Source organism: Hippoglossus hippoglossus, chromosome 14 (assembly GCF_009819705.1).
Source record: "Hippoglossus hippoglossus isolate fHipHip1 chromosome 14, fHipHip1.pri, whole genome shotgun sequence".
NCBI classification, from domain to species: Eukaryota; Metazoa; Chordata; class Actinopteri; order Pleuronectiformes; family Pleuronectidae; genus Hippoglossus; species Hippoglossus hippoglossus.
This window is the reverse complement of record NC_047164.1, coordinates 2,996,842-3,013,982: the sequence shown is the minus strand read 5'-3', so window position 1 is coordinate 3,013,982 and position 17,141 is coordinate 2,996,842. Positions and strand designations below refer to the sequence as shown.

The window sequence follows — 17,141 nt, the reverse complement described above, 5'->3', positions numbered from 1 at the left end:
GTGCATGGCTTTCTAACAACAGGGCTACTTAATAAACCTTAAGCTTAATGTTTTCATTATCAGTATCTGTGTATTTAATATAGATAATAAAGTCACAGATACACAAAAATTACCAGAACAATGGATAAATGCACATAAATAAATGGGCCAGATAATGTTGTTGAAAAAACAAGTTTCAGGACTGAACACCGTGGACTTCTATTCAGTTAAGGGTTAAATATGCAAACTTTAAAGAATGCAAAAAATGAAGTCAGTTCGGTTTCACTGGAACTAGCTCAGAGTCTGTTGAGTAACAAGCCAACAAAGGTCTGCGAGGAAAAAACTGTGTATTGAGCATTTGGCCTGATTAAGGTTGTTAAAACACAAATTAGAGTCTGGTCTGTGCTCCAAGGATAAACTGTGTGGTAAAGTCTAATGAACTATAAATATTTATTCAGAATAAAAACACATCCCATAAAGAGCAGAGTTTTAGGCAGCTCAATCTCAACTGATTAAGTATAAAACAGGGTCATTTCAGACCAAATGAACTCTGGGTGAGTTGGTATTTAATAATCCTGCAGTGTCTCTGGTGAAGTTCATTTAAATTCTATCAAATCTGTAGCAGAAGCATCTGATTATGAACTTTGTCATAAACAGTTTGCTCATTTAATTTGTCCTGTAATCCTCTAAATCTTCTAAACAGCTGATTTGCTTTGTTTGTTTTTTTTAACCGACTTGTCTTCACCACTGTTATTCAACTAGTTTGTGTTTTCGGATGGTAAATTACAAACTTAAAAAAACTAAACATTACATAAGATATAAAATTGCTTGTTTAGTCGTTGTCACGTGCTGTTTTTACCTATTTCATTATCACAGCCTAAGCTCTTCTTTGTAGCCACATGACATATTTCCCACACACATTTTATCTATATTTCTAATACTGCATCACACTAACATATTACACACTTGTAATTCACTGTCACCACAAGGAGAGAAGTTAAGAGGGAGGTTATATTTCATATAAAGGAAGGAAATAAAGAGTTTAACAACACGTCCAGTCTTTGCAGATATTGTAGCAACACAATGTTATTCAGTGCAAGTTCTTATCTTATTGTTATTACTGTTGTATTATATTATATTATTATTCTTTGACCAATGGGATTTTAGTAAAAATGACATTTTCATAAAGTAGAAAAAGGTGAAAAATGAAAGGTTGATGTTTTAAATCTACAGCTGCTCTAACCGACCCTGCAACGTGGGGACATTTTGGGGGGGGTGGTGGGGGGGGTATTGACTCCAGCCCTGTCTGGCTGCCAGCCACAGGCAGGTGACAGGAGCTGTCAGCCCGGTAGCATGCTAAGCTAGCTACCTGGCCCTCTTGACAGCGCTGATGGGACGAACTGAGACTTCAACGTGTCCCAGTGAAAACAGCAGATCTAATAAAACGAAACGTCGCATTGACGCGTCTCACCATGTTTCCCTCCTGTGCGCGTGTCGGGGGCGAGCAGGGAAGGTTCGTTGCGCGCGGGGTGGGTGGGTGGGGGGGCTGCAATAATAACAGGCAAGCTAGCCTAGCTTAGCTTAGCCTCGCTAGCCTGTGCTAGCTAGCTCGCGCGCGGTCCTCGAAGCTAGTTCCTCCGGGATCCGCCGCCGAGGAGCAGGAGTCGGTGTCCGGCGGAGAGGTGGAGGCGTTCGGGGTTCAGACCGCCGCGTGCACCGCTGCCCATGCTCCGCTCCGGGGTTCTCTGGGTGAGACGCGTCTCCTGGAGCCACGGTCACATCTGGATCCTCCCAGCTGGCTGCTGCTGCTGCTGCTGCTGCTGCTGCTCCGCGTCCCCGCGCACTGCGCACTGGACGCGTCGCTACGCCGTCCTCCGGCTATTCGCGTACAGGGTTTACGCCCGAAGTCGGTCGGCCGCAGGTCGGGAGACACCGACGTGTGCGCAGTTTGCGTAGAAGCCGCTCGCCGTGTTTACAAAGATTTTTAAAGGCTCCATGATGCGTTAAGGGACCGTCGGAAATAGGAAGTGCAAAGGGGGGGTTGCGCAACTGACAGGCTTGCTTGTTTTGTGTTTCTAATTTGACCACAACTACAACTAATACCACTAATACCACTAATACTACTACTACTACAACTACTACCACTTCTGTAAATCTTCTCGAACACTGCAAAAAATAAAACAGGTTTGGGGAGGAAAAGTATTTAAAAAAAACTGAAAAATGTCAAGGACTCCAACCAGACTCTGCTTTTTATATGGAGACAGAAAACAATACTAATTCTCATTATTTAATCAGGCAGTCACACTGAGATCGAGATATCTTTTCCAAGCACAGGGGAACATTATTATTATTATTATTATTATTATTATTATTATTATTAGCAGTAGTAGTTGTGTATTATAACTTTTGCCTCCTCTTCTTTTCCCTCTGATCAATAATCTCATTGCATAGTGTTTACTGTATTATTCTCTGCTTTATTTGTGTACCTGTCTATCAGACAGAGAAAATAAGTAATAATAATAATAACCATAATAATAATAACCATAATAATAATAACGATATTAATATAACACCTTACAAGAAATGCAGCTCAAGGTGCTTTACATTCACTATAGATGAAATAAAAAATATGGGATGAGGTGAGGGTCATTCAGCTGCAACGTGCCACTTCACCACTAGATGTCACTAACTTCTACACACTGAACCTTTAAGTTAATGCTAAAACTAGTGGGTTCTCTATGTGCAGGTTGAGCGCTCCGGTCCAGCAGGTGGCGGTAGAAACATCCTGCCTCATGTTTAAAGGTCGATACTCGTTGATTCCTCCCATGCGTTGGATTCAGTGTGTAGCTGCGTCAAGTTTAACAGAGATCTAGCGGAAACATGACATTTATTCTTCACAATAAAGCACAAATGTCACTTTTGAAAGCCATAAAAACTCCTAACATGCTTTTAAAAAATTAAGAATATAAGTTAATTATTTTATGAGCTGGACAGTTAATTAATAACACTTTTAACATTGTTTTTTAATATTTATGCTGAGGTTTTTGTCAGCATTTGTTTTATTTTGAAGGGTGTAGCCGGAAACGCGTTGTTCCCTGACACACGTCATCACATTGTCTTGACGTCCCTGATTTGTTGTCTAACAACAATGGAGAAGCAGCGACTCGTTTAAACCGCGTTTCTAAACTTCTACAAGACACAGGAGGTAAATCTCTGCGCAGAGAAAATCAGCGACACGTTAAAGACAAAGCTAATGTTCGCTGATCGGTCCGTTAGCTAGCTGCGTTAGCATTGTGTCAGGGGCAGCAGGGGCCAGTGTGGCTAAAGCTAGCTAGCCGAACAGCAAACTTCCACGTATCTCGTGTTGTTGATGTTTAAACTCGAACTGTCTCACGTGAACGATCCGACGTCAAACACACAGATACTTTATTTCAACTTTAATTCACTTTAATCACGAATTGGCTGTTTTAAGTGTGGAGGAGACACGTGAACACTGTGTGTCCCACAACCTGTGTTAGCAGAGCAGTGAGGGAACGTGTAGGAGGGAGGAGTTTGGAGTCTGTGTACTTATATGGCTAAATGTACATGGTATTTGTATGAATTATTGTTTAATTTGTTAGTAGATAATCATACTACAGTCTCCTGTGCTGTATTCAACTCTGATACTTCAACATACAGGGTTCTGTATTAAAAACACACAGGCTTTTACCATGTGTACTTATAGGACTAATCTTAATTGTTTATAAGGTAATATTAGATAAACAAATCCTTCATTAGTCCCACAATGGGGACATTTGCAATATTACAACAGCAATAATCTAAAATATGCATCAGTAAGTAATAATAAGTAACATGCAACACTTAAGTGTAAGGACATATAAAATATAGAAAAACATGAATGGAATAACAACTATTACGTATATACACAGTGTAAAAAACAGATAAATATGTATTGTATTGCCCAGACAGGATGAATATTGCACAGTTAAGAGAGTTATAAGGAGTTCATATAACAGTAATAATAACACTTTATTTACATTGCTCTTCTCATAGCGTAACATGACATATGTGTGATTCTAAGAAATATTGCTGCTATTAAACTGGAGTTCTGTATAAGTTAGCATTAAAATTAGTTTTTGTAACACACATAAGGAGAAGTTGAGCCAGTTAGGGCAGCGTGTACTTGTTCAAGCTGTGTTTAATATGTTATGGTGATAACAGTTAATAATCTCTTTAACCCTTATGTCCCTTTGCTTTTTTTCAGGTTATAATTTGCTCATCGTTTAATCTGAATGCAGCGACGTCTCATCTCATTCGCTCCAAAGACTTTCTGTGCCGGTCTACAAAGTCTTCACACACTCGTCAGACGTCTGACACTCTTCAAAGTGTGCAGATCGTCTCCTGGCTCTTCACGCTTTGCACATCACCCTTCACCTGTATATGTGTTTAATTTTTCCAAGGGAATCTGTAGTTTTTCATCAGTGTCTCATAAAAACAACCCCCTCCACAACAATTTTCCACGGTTTTCCCAGCGTCGGTGTTGCTCCAACGAGCCAGATATGGCGGAACAGAGGTTCATCGTGGAATACGCTAAACGCGGCACAGCGGGTTGTAAGAAATGCAAGGACAAAATCCCGAAGGAAGTCGTGCGCATAGGGAAGGTTGTGCCCAACCCTTTCAGCGAGTCGGCGGGCGAGATGAAGGAGTGGTATCACGTCAAGTGCATATTTGAGAAGCTGGAAAGGGCGAGAGCCACCACGAAGAAGATCGAGGACATCACGGATTTGGAGGGCTGGGAGGAGCTGCAGGACGAGGACAAGGAGATCATCAATAAACATGTTTCAGGTAAAATGACACGAACAATATTGATATCTGCCCCCTAAAAAGATCTGTATTGATTTGGGTTTTTATTGTCACTTGTTGGGTTTTAAATATGTGCATGTGTGTGTGTATCTTCAGGAATAAATTGATTTGCCATCCTAAACTCATTCAGTGTTCTTTGCTCTTGTTTTAAGGTTTGTGTGTAGAATCAGTAAGATCCAGTTTCTCAGGTCAAATAGTTTCTTATTTGTTCTTAAGCCAAATGTCTTGTCTTGTAGACCTGATGGCCAAAGTCAATGCAACCCCAAAGAAGAAGGGGCCAGCCAAGCTGAACACCTCTTCCCAGCTGATGGCTCCTCCTGCCGACCCGTCTCTCAACGCTCCACGCAAGTTTTCAGGCTTCACGGGTAAGACTGGACGTCCAGGGTTAAGTATTAATACAGAGAACTGGAGAAAAAAACTGTCGGTGCAGTTCAGTTTGGTTCAGCTCCTTATTTTACCACAAGAGAAAGTTCTTTTTACAGCAAGGCAGCCTAAAAAAAACATAAATAACAAAAACATAAACATAACAAAAAACACAGTCAGACAACTGGAGACATCGGGGGGGCTGGTGCTCGACACAAAATACAAAACGCAGCAAAAGGTTCAAGTGATAAACTAAAAACAGCAACAACAAGAAGAAGGATAAGACGAATAGCTCGCTGAGTCACAGAGGCAGTTTTTTGTGTTAAAAGCAGTCATTGCACAAACCTGACCCAGTTGCACCTAATTCTGTGTCTCTGAGCGGGGGGGAGAAGCAAATGGACTCAAGCAATAATGAGATGGACGTCTTCACTATTTATTACTTAATTACTTAATTCCTGCTACATTGTGAGGCACCGGTATTAAAGTATTAAAGTGTATAAATAATGAAAAACATCCTGAAGTTTGAAAAGGATTAGAACACTTTGTAAACTGTCTGGGAGGCTCCACCAGAACAGGATGTTCCTTGTGTCATTTGAGCGTGGATATGTGAATATATATTTGCATGAAGCCAAAAGGTTAAAACAGAGGCTGACAAACCAAAATAGTTAAAAGTTGAAAGTGATAGATTGTGAAACTTCCTCTAAATGACCATTTAAGCTGTTTAACGCAGAAGAATATAACCTTTTGTCCTGTTGTCTTATTTAAATCGGTGTCATCACTTCTACTGTTTCTCTTCACTCAGCCACTAAGGCCGGCACCTCCAGCAGCCCAGGCCCATCCTCCTCTTCCCCCGCCAAGGCCAGCCAAGGCAGCCCCCTGTCCACGCAGCTCTGTGACCCCCAGCACAAGGACTGCCTCTTCAGAGAGTTTCGTAAGCTTTGTGCAACGGTGGCAGAAAACAACAGCTACAACGTGAAGACGCAGATCATTGAGAAGTATCTCAAGAAGGGCTCATGTGGAGGTACGTCAAGTGGTTCTTCTGTTCTTTGTTCCGCAGGACGGCATCTGATACAAATCGAAGGCCAGGATTCTGCCACAAAACATTGATTTTTAAATGTTGTTTTCTCTGCCCCCCCCCCAGACAAGTTCCGCGGAGACGTTTACCTCACGGTGAAACTGCTCCTGCCTGGCGTCGTAAAGAGCGTCTACAACCTGAATGACAAGCAGATAGTAAAGCTCTTCAGCCGCATATTCAGAAGCAACCAGGACGACATGGTGCGCGACCTCGAGCAGGTCTGTGTTCCACTGTTACCACTACTTTGAATCGCTTATTTTGTTTCCTTATCCCTGACCGTTACTCTTCTGTACGGCCAAGTATCGTCTGTTTCTCCGTCACGATGTTAGAGGAACAAACGTAAAAAAAAACTGCCCTTATTGAACCCAGTTGGTGTTTTGTCTTCCAGGGCGACGTGTCCGAGACGGTGAGGATGTTCTTCGATGAGAGTAAATCATTTCCCCCGTCCACCAAGAGCCTGCTGACCCTCCAGGAGGTGGACGCGTCTCTGACCCGCCTCGCCCAGCTGACCAAGGAAGACGAGCAGCAGACCGAGCTGGAGGAAATTGCCAAAAAGTAATACAGTGCTTTATCATTTCCGTATTAATTAGGCCGGGTAGTAAAAGTAGCACAGATAAGGTGATTCATTAAAATAATAAGCACGGCAGACCTGCTCTATTGAACAGTTTATGACTCTTATTTAATGCATCCGAAAAGCAGCAAATCAAGTCAGTTTTATTTATACAGCACCAAATCACAGCAGCAGCACTTTTCATATAGAGCAGGTCTCCACCATACGCTTTATTATATTATTTATAGAGACCCAACTGTTCCCACAATGAGCGAGTGCTCGGGGGTCAGTGGCGAGGAAAAGGTCCCTTTCAGAGGCAGGAACCTCGAACAGAACCAGGCTCGGGGAACGAGTCCGTCTTCCTCAGGCTGCGTTGACATCGTAGGCCGTGTGTAAAGATGGACGTAGACGCCGGAAAGCGAAGCCAATGCCTGAAACCTGTATTCTCTCGAGTGACCAGCAGAGGGTGAAGTCCATGAGAAAATGACTCGACTTCAAACTCAGTGAACATTTTCCCATTTAGAGTCAAAGACACAATAACGTAAGCGTTGTGGGTGTGATCGACAAATAATTGATTTAATTAAATGTATGTAGAGGTATAAAGTAGTAGTAGTAATGGGTTAATAATAATTATTATTCATAATAATTGTAGAAACACGTGTTGAGGAGGAACATGGGTGCAGGTGGGAGGTTTGTAATCAGACTCCACTGTTACAAAGGCAGAAATACCTGCAGAGATAAAATGGGCTGAGGAGAGAGGAGAAAACATGAGAGAGAGAGAGAGATGAAGAGATGAAGAGAGGAAGGAGAGGAAGGAGTAAGGTGGGGGGGCACACAGCCCGGAGGCTTGTGTGCTTGAGGGAGTAAACAAACAGAGTTAGTCACGCAGTGGTTTTTTAGAAAGTTTACAATAATCTGGTCGACAGGACAATGTGGACTCGTGTGTATAACGTGTGCAGCTGGATGCACTGAGACCGAGAGACGGACCTGCCGCTGGGAGAATGCTAACAAAACCTGAGATGATCAAAAAATAAACATGCTAATTGAAAGATAAGATGTGAAGAGGAATTTTAGATTTGAAGTTAGACAGCTCTGATGTCAGTAGGGAGGTTATCACAGAGGAAGACAGGACTGACAACGCACAGCATTGGATGGAATATAAGGTTTAAGGAGATCTTACAGGTTTAAAGGAGACATGTTCACATTCAGGTTGATGATATTAATTAGTTATTATTTGAAAAGGTTTAAAGGCTCTAATATTCAGAAAACATGTGTCCATCGCTGCAGCTCCTCTTTTCAGCCTCTGTCTGAAATGCTTGGTTTTAGCCAGTGTAGGAAACGTCAGCCTCCCCTCTCACTTTACTTTTTACGTCTCTTTACTTGTCTTTGTTAGGGGGCGATTCAGACTAATCACAAATATATCTTGATGGTTGGAAGTATGGACTCCTGGCCCTTTAAGAAGCCACAGCCATTTAAAACATGTGCATGTCATTAAATGCAACAGTTATTTATACGGCTCAGATATAATCTATCATTGTAATGTTCATGGGGGAACATTTATCCCAGGACTGTTATTATAAATATGTATTTTATGTGTTAGAGGAGCTGTTCCTAACGAACTGAGTGTGTTTTAGAGCTTAATCTTTATTTATCATTTCACCACAGTGTAAAAACCAGCGGAACAGACTCTGCGATTTCATTTCACATTATTTGAAAAACGGTCTAATTATTTCAATTGTTTCCTCTCGTTTTGCTCGCGCTGTTTTTTAATGTTAGTATTTGTTGATTCCTCCTTCTTTTTTAGATTGTCTGCCTCCGGCAAGTCACACACTCTCACACACACTTACTCACTCACACTCACTCTCTCACACACACTCACACACACTCTCTCACACACACTCACACTCACACACTCACACACACTCACTCACACACACTCACACACACTCACTCACACAAACACACACACACTAGACATGATTGTTTGACACTCTACCCTCCACAGCAGCAGACTCCATAGGACATGATATCAAGATAAAAAGTATGACTGTGTTTACTTGTCATAAATTTCCTGTTGCTTGCTTTAAACCGACAGAAGTGATTTATTATTGTTTTGAGCTGTTCTTAATAAAGTATCTGTTTTTTTCCTGAGATAATGAGGAAGAATTGTGGCATCAGTGACTGTCAAGAACAACAGGTTCTATAAATTATTAGCCAGTAATGAGCCTATTGTAAATCTACCAGTTATCTATTAATGTTTTAACTTTCTCTCGTCATGAGCGTTTAGATTCCTCCTTGGTAAAACGCTGCGTTACTCCAGCGTCTCACAGTTTTTACCTCCAGTGATAATCTTTCCTCTCTGTGTTTTTCAGATGCACCAGCAATGACCTGAAATGCATCATTCGACTCATCAAGCACGACTTGAAGATGAACTCCGGAGCTAAACACGTGTAAGTGTCTTTGTCCTTTAACACTTCTTCATGAAACTGAATATTTTCATACCAACCTCTAAACTCTTTCATTACTCCCCCCCCCTCGTGCAGCTTGGACGCTGTGGATCCAAACGCTTACGATGCCTTCAAGGCCTCGCGTAACCTGGGCGATGTGATTGAACGGGTGTTGAGGAATACGCAGGACGCGACCAACGGTTCGGGCCCCAGGAAGCTGCTCATGGTGGAGGCCTCTCTCATGACCCCCGTCCAGCCCATGTTGGTGAGTAGAGACTCACGCGTCTTGTTTTCATCAGCTCTTCCTAATCTTTCACCGAAGTCTTTGGTGAATTGGCACATTTTCATCACACACATCTGTAAACTCAGACTGAGTTGAAACGTTACAAATCGCGCGTTTATTTTCTTATAGACCAGATAATTTAGATCCAATCACAAATGATCACCGGAGCCACAATCAGAAAGTATTTTAAAGTTATGAACAGATGAAATTAGTTCAGTCCACTTGTGATCGGATCTCTCAGGATGGATGTTGATACCAGATCTGAACAAGACCACAGGGAATTTATTAAAGTCACTTTTTCCAAAATTCAAGGGGTAAGATTTCTCATACACGAACAAAACTGGTTTAACAAAGTCATAATTACTCTGACTTTTATTTCTACATATCTGAGGAATTCCTTCATCGTTATAGTGACAGCATCCGACTTTCCTCACCTCATGAATTACCTGAAGAATATGTGTCCCGATAAAATGAGTCAAATGAAGATGATGCGACCTCCAAGAAATGACCTGATTTAATTGCTAAATCGTTGTGCATCAATTATCCAGCCGTGGGTCTGTGCTCTGTAATCGTCCATTTTGCTTCAGGCCGTGACTCTGAATGTGGGTGAAAGTAAATTAGAAATAGATTTCCCATAAAAGACAATAATTGCTGCTTCGATATCTTGGATTTATAAAAGAGGGAGAGAGAGCGAGAGAGAGGTTAACAATAAGATATTTTTTCTGCAATATAAAATTCATTTAATGGGATTTATTTGTCGAAGCCACTGTTCAGAAATCTGGTGTGGTAGATTTTTTTAAACACTTTTGTGTGCGAGAAATTAAAGATTTAGATAAAACAGAAGTTTTCCAGTGAGTTCAGAAGGTCAGCGAGTCCTTTAAAAGTAACGGTACAAAGAGATTCCAGCCGAACCGGCAGCGTCTGGACCTCACAGATAACTTCTGTAACCACGGCTCCACTGAAGCCCCTTCTACAAATGCAAGTATTAATTCAGCACGATGCAAAAATGTTTTCCTCAAAACCTACAGACCATTAAATTCCCATTACACCGCCGACTTTTAATTACACAGCGTAAGAGCAAATTGAAGCTCGCTGCAGCTTTATCACATTTTAGTTTTACAAATGAGCCACACGGTCCAGCTCCCGGCTTCCCACGGGGTTACAGCTTTGAAACTTCCTCCTGGTCTTCACATCAGTTCACCGTAGATGAGATGTTACATCGAGTGTGGACACATTAGTGAAGGAGGAACATGAACTGGAGTTAAGACGAGGAAGGACATAAAATGAAGTGTGATAATTTGCGTGGTGAGCTCGGAGATGCAGTTAGTTCAGGTGCAGCAGCGGGTGGACATGCAGAGATATTGCCTGCGTAGTCAAATCAATTATTTTAAAACTGCAGTATCGTGTCTTCCCCTCCGTCTCCTCCCTTTCTCTCTATCATGTGTCCTACGTGGCCCCGAATATAATATTAATAATAAAATTAATTAACCATAATAATTTATTTGCTTGCTGAGAGATTTGTGATTTATTATTGTTTCCTTTCTGTGTTTTCAGGCCGAGGCGTGCAAGTCCGTCGAGTACGCCATGAAGAAGTGTCCCAATGGGATGTTCTCCGAGATCAAATACGACGGAGAACGTGTGCAGGTCCATAAGAACGGAGACGTCTTCAGCTACTTCAGCCGCAGCCTCAAACCGGTGCTGCCACACAAAGTGAGTCCTCTCACACACACACACACACACTCACACACACACACACACACACACACACACACACACACGGTATATGAATGCATGACAGAATGCAACATCCTCAGGTTTGCCCCCTGCAGGATTAGCAGTTTAAAGGTATTATCCTGGTGTGAAATTCACACGTTACCCACAGTGATTTTCCAGCATGTTCCTCTCTCAACGTGAGACTTTTAACACGTGTGGATAAATGGATCTGCATCACGTCCATCGGCCGTTTTTAACCACTAGAGGCTGCTGCTGTGCACGATACATACGGTACCTCTACCATATGTATCGTGCTCCTCGTGCTTTCTGATTAAAATATCCTCCACGTTCCAGTCCTTAAACCTTAATGGTCTTTGAACACGTGTGACATCCCAGCTCGTGCTCCCATCAGTATGCACAACTCGGCCTCTGTAATTAGACAATTTATGTTAATGTTAGGTTAACACTCTGTGGGGGTGGGGATAGGATCTAATTGCAATAATCCAAGTGTCCCTAATGCGCTTTATTCTGATAAATGAGGACTGTTAAACTGTTTGGTTCTCGTCCACCACAGAGAAGAATGAAGGTGGATAGTCGGATAAATACTTTATTGATCCAGAGGGAAATTTAGGCATCTGGTAGCTTATATGACATTTATATATAATGTAAAGCAGCACAGAGGAACATGAGAACAAAGGTATAGTAATAAAAAAACAATGCAGGACAAGAGTTGAGAGCATAATTAGACAAATATATATACATGTACATAAACTTAAAGATGTAAACATAAAAGTTAAAGATGTTCTGATTCCATTTCTCCTGATACTGATTAACTGCGTATCGACCAATACAGAGTACTTATTCTAAACCAGAGCATTTAATAAATAACTTGTATATTGTATTTTAACAGCTGTTTGCTACTAAGTGGCTCAGGTTAGATTCTTTGAAAAACCAATTCATAATAGAATGAATAATAGAACTTCTTTCATTATCTAGTATTTAAGCCATTACTGAAATAGAACTCAAACGAATAAATGTAGGAATACACATATACGTTTATTTCCTTTAAATAGTTTGAAACTAAAGTCTTGCAAATGGTACGAGTCACTGTTTCACTTGTATCTCTGGCTAACACCACATTACCAGAAATCACTACCAGGGATCCACCTCCAGTGCAGCTGCTGTTTAGGAGCGAGAAAATAAAACCTGTGTGACACTAATTTACTTTAAAGATGTTGTATCGGATCAGTACGTAGATTTGTCCAACCCGGCGTTTTCTGCAGTATTAGAGGGAGTTGAGATGATGGTATCAATATTGGAACAAGGTTTACGTTTCAGTCATTATGATCTTAAATAGTCTTAAATCGAACAAGTTGAAACCTTTAGAAAGCCCGGTAGAGTCTTGGTATAATAGCTGTTTGAAATGCGTCCTGCTGCTCCTCAGTCCCTGATCCCTGTGTGTCCCTGTCTCTGTTTCAGGTGGCCCACTTCAAAGAATACATCCCTCAGGCGTTCCCTGGTGGTCACAGTATGATATTGGACGCTGAGGTTCTCCTAATTGACACCAACACCAGTAAACCTCTGCCCTTTGGGACCCTGGGTGTTCACAAGGTGACAACATCAAACCAATTTGTTCTTTGTCTCTTCCAGCAGAATGAATCTGGTCACACATCAAATCGTCTTTTCCTTTTCAGAAAGCTGCGTTTCAAGATGCCAAAGTTTGCCTTTTTGTTTTCGACTGTATCTACTTCAACGGTGTGAGTCTCATGGAGAGGTAATGTGTTCTCACCCCATCGTCCTAAAGGCTTCTTTGCATTCCACTACTATTTAAGACTGGGGATTTCTATAGATAAACAACTAGACACTAACACGTGTCCTCTGACCTCCTGACCTCCAGGCCTCTGCGTGAACGCAGGAAGTTCCTAAACGACAACATGGAAGAAGTTCCCAACAGGATCCTGTTCTCAGAGATGAAGCACGTCACCGTGAGTTCAACTGAAAATCAACAGTAACTCAGCGCAGGAGCGATAACATCTAACTCTGTGTGTTTGTCTGTGTGTCAGAGAGCAGGAGATCTGGCCGACATGATCACTCGTGTGATCAGAGAGGGACTGGAAGGCCTCGTGCTAAAAGACGTAAAGGTGAGTTACTTATTTAATTATAATTCAACGTATCTAAAACTAACATAATACAATATTGGTGTAAGGTGATTTTAAATAAGACCAAATATATAGAACTTTACATAGATGCACATTTTTCTCAAATGTTTATTCTTTAAGATAGTTTTCTGTCTGAGAAATGCTCATAACGGACGATTTTATGAGTTAAAAGTGATAAATGGGTCTGACACAGTAAGTCATATTCTAGATGTGTTGCAGTGCGGCAGTGAAAAGTTATATTTGAAGTTTAATGACAGTTGTAGCTGGAAGACAGTGGTTGTGAAGGTTTGCTTGTCCACGTGTGTCTCAGGGCTCCTATGAACCGGGAAAGCGTCACTGGCTGAAGGTGAAGAAGGACTATCTGAACGAAGGTGCGATGGCGGACACGGCCGACCTGGTGGTGCTCGGGGCTTTCTACGGAAAAGGCTCCAACGGTGCGTAAAGCTCAAACTATCCTCCGCAGAACATTCATACATTTCATGACCTCTCCTGACAGTTTGAGTGCTTCCCCCCCGCCTCGTGCTCGGGGGAGCGTGACCCCGGCTCCACCCACATTAGCTCATCGGGAGAGTTTTACTGTAACTGATCATTTTTAATAATGATCATTTGTTTAATGAGCAGGGGAGCACTTTGCAAACTGTGGTCAACTTTCAGCAAGACGGATTAAATTAGTGGAGTGTTAAATAAGTTTAACATGGTGATTACAGCAACGGGCCTTTTTATCAAACAACGTGTCAAGACTTCAAACTTGTAAATTAGTGAGTTTTAAACATTATCTATCATCCAAAGACAAGTTAGACTAAACTAAACTTTTGGCGAATAAGAATAATAAGAAGATTAGTACAACTTTGGAAAGGATGGTGACATTAACAACTGGAAAGGTACGAACACAAATCACTGCCAAGGCTAACGCTCTCTACCTCACCATTAAGGAAAGAGACAAGTAATTCCTGGATTTGCCCGTTGATCCGGATCAGCTCAACAATGTAATGGGGTCTTCGTTGGATCGTGCCTCACCTCTTTCCTGGAAATCAGATTATTAGTTTGGTTTTATCCTCCTAACAAACAAAGACAGATACATTAAAATTCATATAAGTATAAAGATCAGTTGTCAGACAAACAACACAATAGAAGCAACACAAATGCAACAACAAAAGGTTCACGTCTCCGAAGCGCGGCCGACAAAGAGCTCGTGAAGCGTGGAGACAAATCTAATGGAGCGGAAACAAATCAGATGAGATCACATGTCACAACACACAGCAGAACAAAAGGAAAACGGATCTGATGAGTGGATCTGAACAGACGAGTTCTCCGAGGTTAAGTGACACCACACGATGCAGGTGTCAGAAGTAGAAGCACTGACAATAATTGATTGTGATGGTTGGTAAAGATATTATTGATTAATAATAAGGAGACAGAGGATGCACATGCACAAACATGAAGGACAAGAAACCACGGACTTATTGAGACTGTTTAAAAATGGACTCAGACTCCGGTTCTGGAAAGTGAAGCCGATGTGGAAGCTCCTGAAATCGGTATTTTCTCAAATCACCAGCAGATTCCACTGGTTTTTAAAAATCAGTTTCTTTAGAAGTCCATGAGAAAATGAATCTACTTCTCACTTGATTTATAACTTCAGTAAACATTTTTTTAAATTGTCTCAATCTCTTATTTCCAGTCCTCTTAAAACTAAATATGTCAAACTCGAGGCTTCAGAACAGCAGCTCACAAACCAATGGGTGACGTCACAGTGGGTTGATTCCCTCAGGCAGCTCTTCCCCCCCGCCCCCCCTTAATGCCAGGTGTGTTCTTCTGCCCACCAGGGGGCATCATGTCCAGTTTCCTGATGGGCTGTTACGACCCCGACTCCAAGAAATGGTGCACAGTCACCAAGTGCTCCGGAGGCTACGATGACGCCACCCTGGCCCGGCTCCAGAAGGAGCTGGATGTGATCAAAATCAGCAAGGTCAGAGAGGATCCACTTAGAGGCTCGCCTGAAATATTGAGCTGGTGTAATAAAATTCAAAATTAATCTCTCCTCTGTGTGTGTGTGTGTGTGTGTGTGTGTGTGTGTGTGTGTGTGTGTGTGTGTGTGTGTGTGTGTGTGTGTGTGTGTGTGTGTGTGTGTGTGTGTGTGTGTGTGTGCGTGCGTGTGCAGGAACCGAGCAAAATCCCAGGCTGGTTGAAAATCATCAAGAACTATTATCCAGATTTCATTATCCGCGATCCTCAGGTGAGGTTTGACTGTTCAGCACATTCGCAGCGCCCGGTGGACGCGGTGGCGCAGCCCGGTTGTATATCTGTGAACCGAGGACCTTTTGAATGAAGTGATCAGTTAAAAGCACCTCCTGCGTATGTCTTCTGCAGGAAAGTCTACAAATAAATTACCCTCAGACGTATTAAGATAATGAGCTGCAGGGCTGCGACTCTCCAACCTGCGTGTGTACGGGAAAAACTTCAGAGGCTGGAAACATACGTTTGAAAAGAACCCGTTTGGACTTTTCACTTTGAAAATACAATCCACAAACGTCTTTATTTAAAAACCAATCGTCCCGGCCTCTTCTATATTTAAGCAGAAGTGAAAATTTATAGTTTTTTGTTCATTTAGTGGAAAAGCAGTCGTTCATTTCCCTCTTCATCTGTGTTTTCTCCCGCCTGCCGCAGCGAGCACCTGTCTGGGAGATCACAGGCGCCGAGTTCTCCAAATCAGAAATGCACACGGCTGACGGCATCTCCATCCGCTTCCCCCGCATGACGCGCATCCGCGACGACAAGGACTGGAAGACCGCCACCAACTTGCACCAGCTCAAAGTAGGTTATTGCTATTTTGAGTAAAAGTTTACACGCCGGTGTGTGGTTGGTATTAATAATGCAGCATTTCCCCCCCGAGTGCAGGAGGAGCGTGTGTAAAGTTTTTACTCTAGAAATGTGGAGGAAATTTAACTTTGACTCTTGTGTCCTTTTTTGTATCAGGTACAACTACGCTCAGGGACATGATTTGTAGATTTAGTTTTATTGAGATGACATCACAAACTACAGCAGCTCACATTTAAATTCTGCCCCGAGTTCGTCACGTTCCGTCTAAAACTATTAAAGATGCATAAAAACCTCCTGAATCCACACAATCACAGGATTGAAGCTCTATTTGGAACTGAAATCATGTTTAAATCTGCCACATCTGTACTTTTAATTGGATCTTTACTAAATTTCACACATTAGTCTTCTCGATATGCCAGATTCTGTCAGAGAGAAATGTTAAGAAATGCCCCATCTCACAATTTCAAAGAAAGAATTCCTTTATCCAGATCCTCATCAGAATCTAATGAGTTTTTTCTTGGCCCATGTTCCTTCCAGGTTTTGTTGAAATCTCTCAAGTAGTTTTTGTGTAATCCTGCAAACGAACAATAAAACTAGAAGAAGGGCACTCGGGGGGGGGGGGCAAATCTCACTTTATCACTATATTGCATCTGCATGTATTGATGCTTCTGGATCCGTGGCAAAATTCACCTGCTCATAGATACAAGAACTCATTTATTTCACAAAGAATGTGGAATAAAAAATCCCTACTTAATCAAATCTGCTCCAGAATTATGTCCCATCCCTCCATCGAGTTTCAAGAAGATTGAATCAGTAGTTTTTGTGAAATCCTGCTAAAACAAACAAACAACAATGAAACACAACATAATAAAACTGAACCAGAATCAGTTGC

General features: G+C 41.8%; 2 protein-coding genes and 1 long non-coding RNA gene across 4 annotated transcripts in view; 1 reads left to right on the top strand and 2 right to left on the bottom strand.

Annotated features, from left to right (window-relative positions):
- tmem248 (transmembrane protein 248) overlaps positions 1-1,502 on the bottom strand; it is a 10,662-nt gene extending 9,160 nt beyond the window's left edge. For both annotated transcript variants that reach the window (XM_034605991.1, XM_034605990.1), the window contains exon 1: positions 1,451-1,502. In XM_034605991.1, the coding sequence (XP_034461882.1) occupies positions 1,451-1,453 (3 nt within the window). In that variant the 5' untranslated portion in view covers positions 1,454-1,502. The remainder of the gene's footprint in view (positions 1-1,450) is intronic.
- The window catches only part of LOC117774005, a 22,548-nt gene extending 10,983 nt beyond the window's left edge, over positions 1-11,565 (bottom strand). The window contains exons 1-2 of the long non-coding RNA XR_004616007.1: positions 11,299-11,565; positions 10,735-10,737 (exon numbers count right to left, since the gene is read on the bottom strand). This is a non-coding gene — a long non-coding RNA (uncharacterized LOC117774005). The remainder of the gene's footprint in view (positions 1-10,734; positions 10,738-11,298) is intronic.
- Positions 3,087-17,141, top strand: part of lig3 (ligase III, DNA, ATP-dependent) — a 17,017-nt gene continuing 2,962 nt past the window's right edge. Inside the window, exons 1-17 of the mRNA XM_034605985.1 lie at positions 3,087-3,184; positions 4,244-4,824; positions 5,079-5,207; positions 6,008-6,226; positions 6,347-6,498; positions 6,669-6,835; positions 9,203-9,280; positions 9,374-9,542; positions 11,115-11,270; positions 12,753-12,884; positions 12,968-13,047; positions 13,171-13,258; positions 13,337-13,414; positions 13,743-13,866; positions 15,256-15,398; positions 15,591-15,665; positions 16,097-16,243. Coding sequence (XP_034461876.1) covers positions 4,272-4,824; positions 5,079-5,207; positions 6,008-6,226; positions 6,347-6,498; positions 6,669-6,835; positions 9,203-9,280; positions 9,374-9,542; positions 11,115-11,270; positions 12,753-12,884; positions 12,968-13,047; positions 13,171-13,258; positions 13,337-13,414; positions 13,743-13,866; positions 15,256-15,398; positions 15,591-15,665; positions 16,097-16,243 — 2,490 coding nt within the window. The 5' untranslated portion in view covers positions 3,087-3,184; positions 4,244-4,271. The remainder of the gene's footprint in view (positions 3,185-4,243; positions 4,825-5,078; positions 5,208-6,007; positions 6,227-6,346; positions 6,499-6,668; positions 6,836-9,202; positions 9,281-9,373; positions 9,543-11,114; positions 11,271-12,752; positions 12,885-12,967; positions 13,048-13,170; positions 13,259-13,336; positions 13,415-13,742; positions 13,867-15,255; positions 15,399-15,590; positions 15,666-16,096; positions 16,244-17,141) is intronic.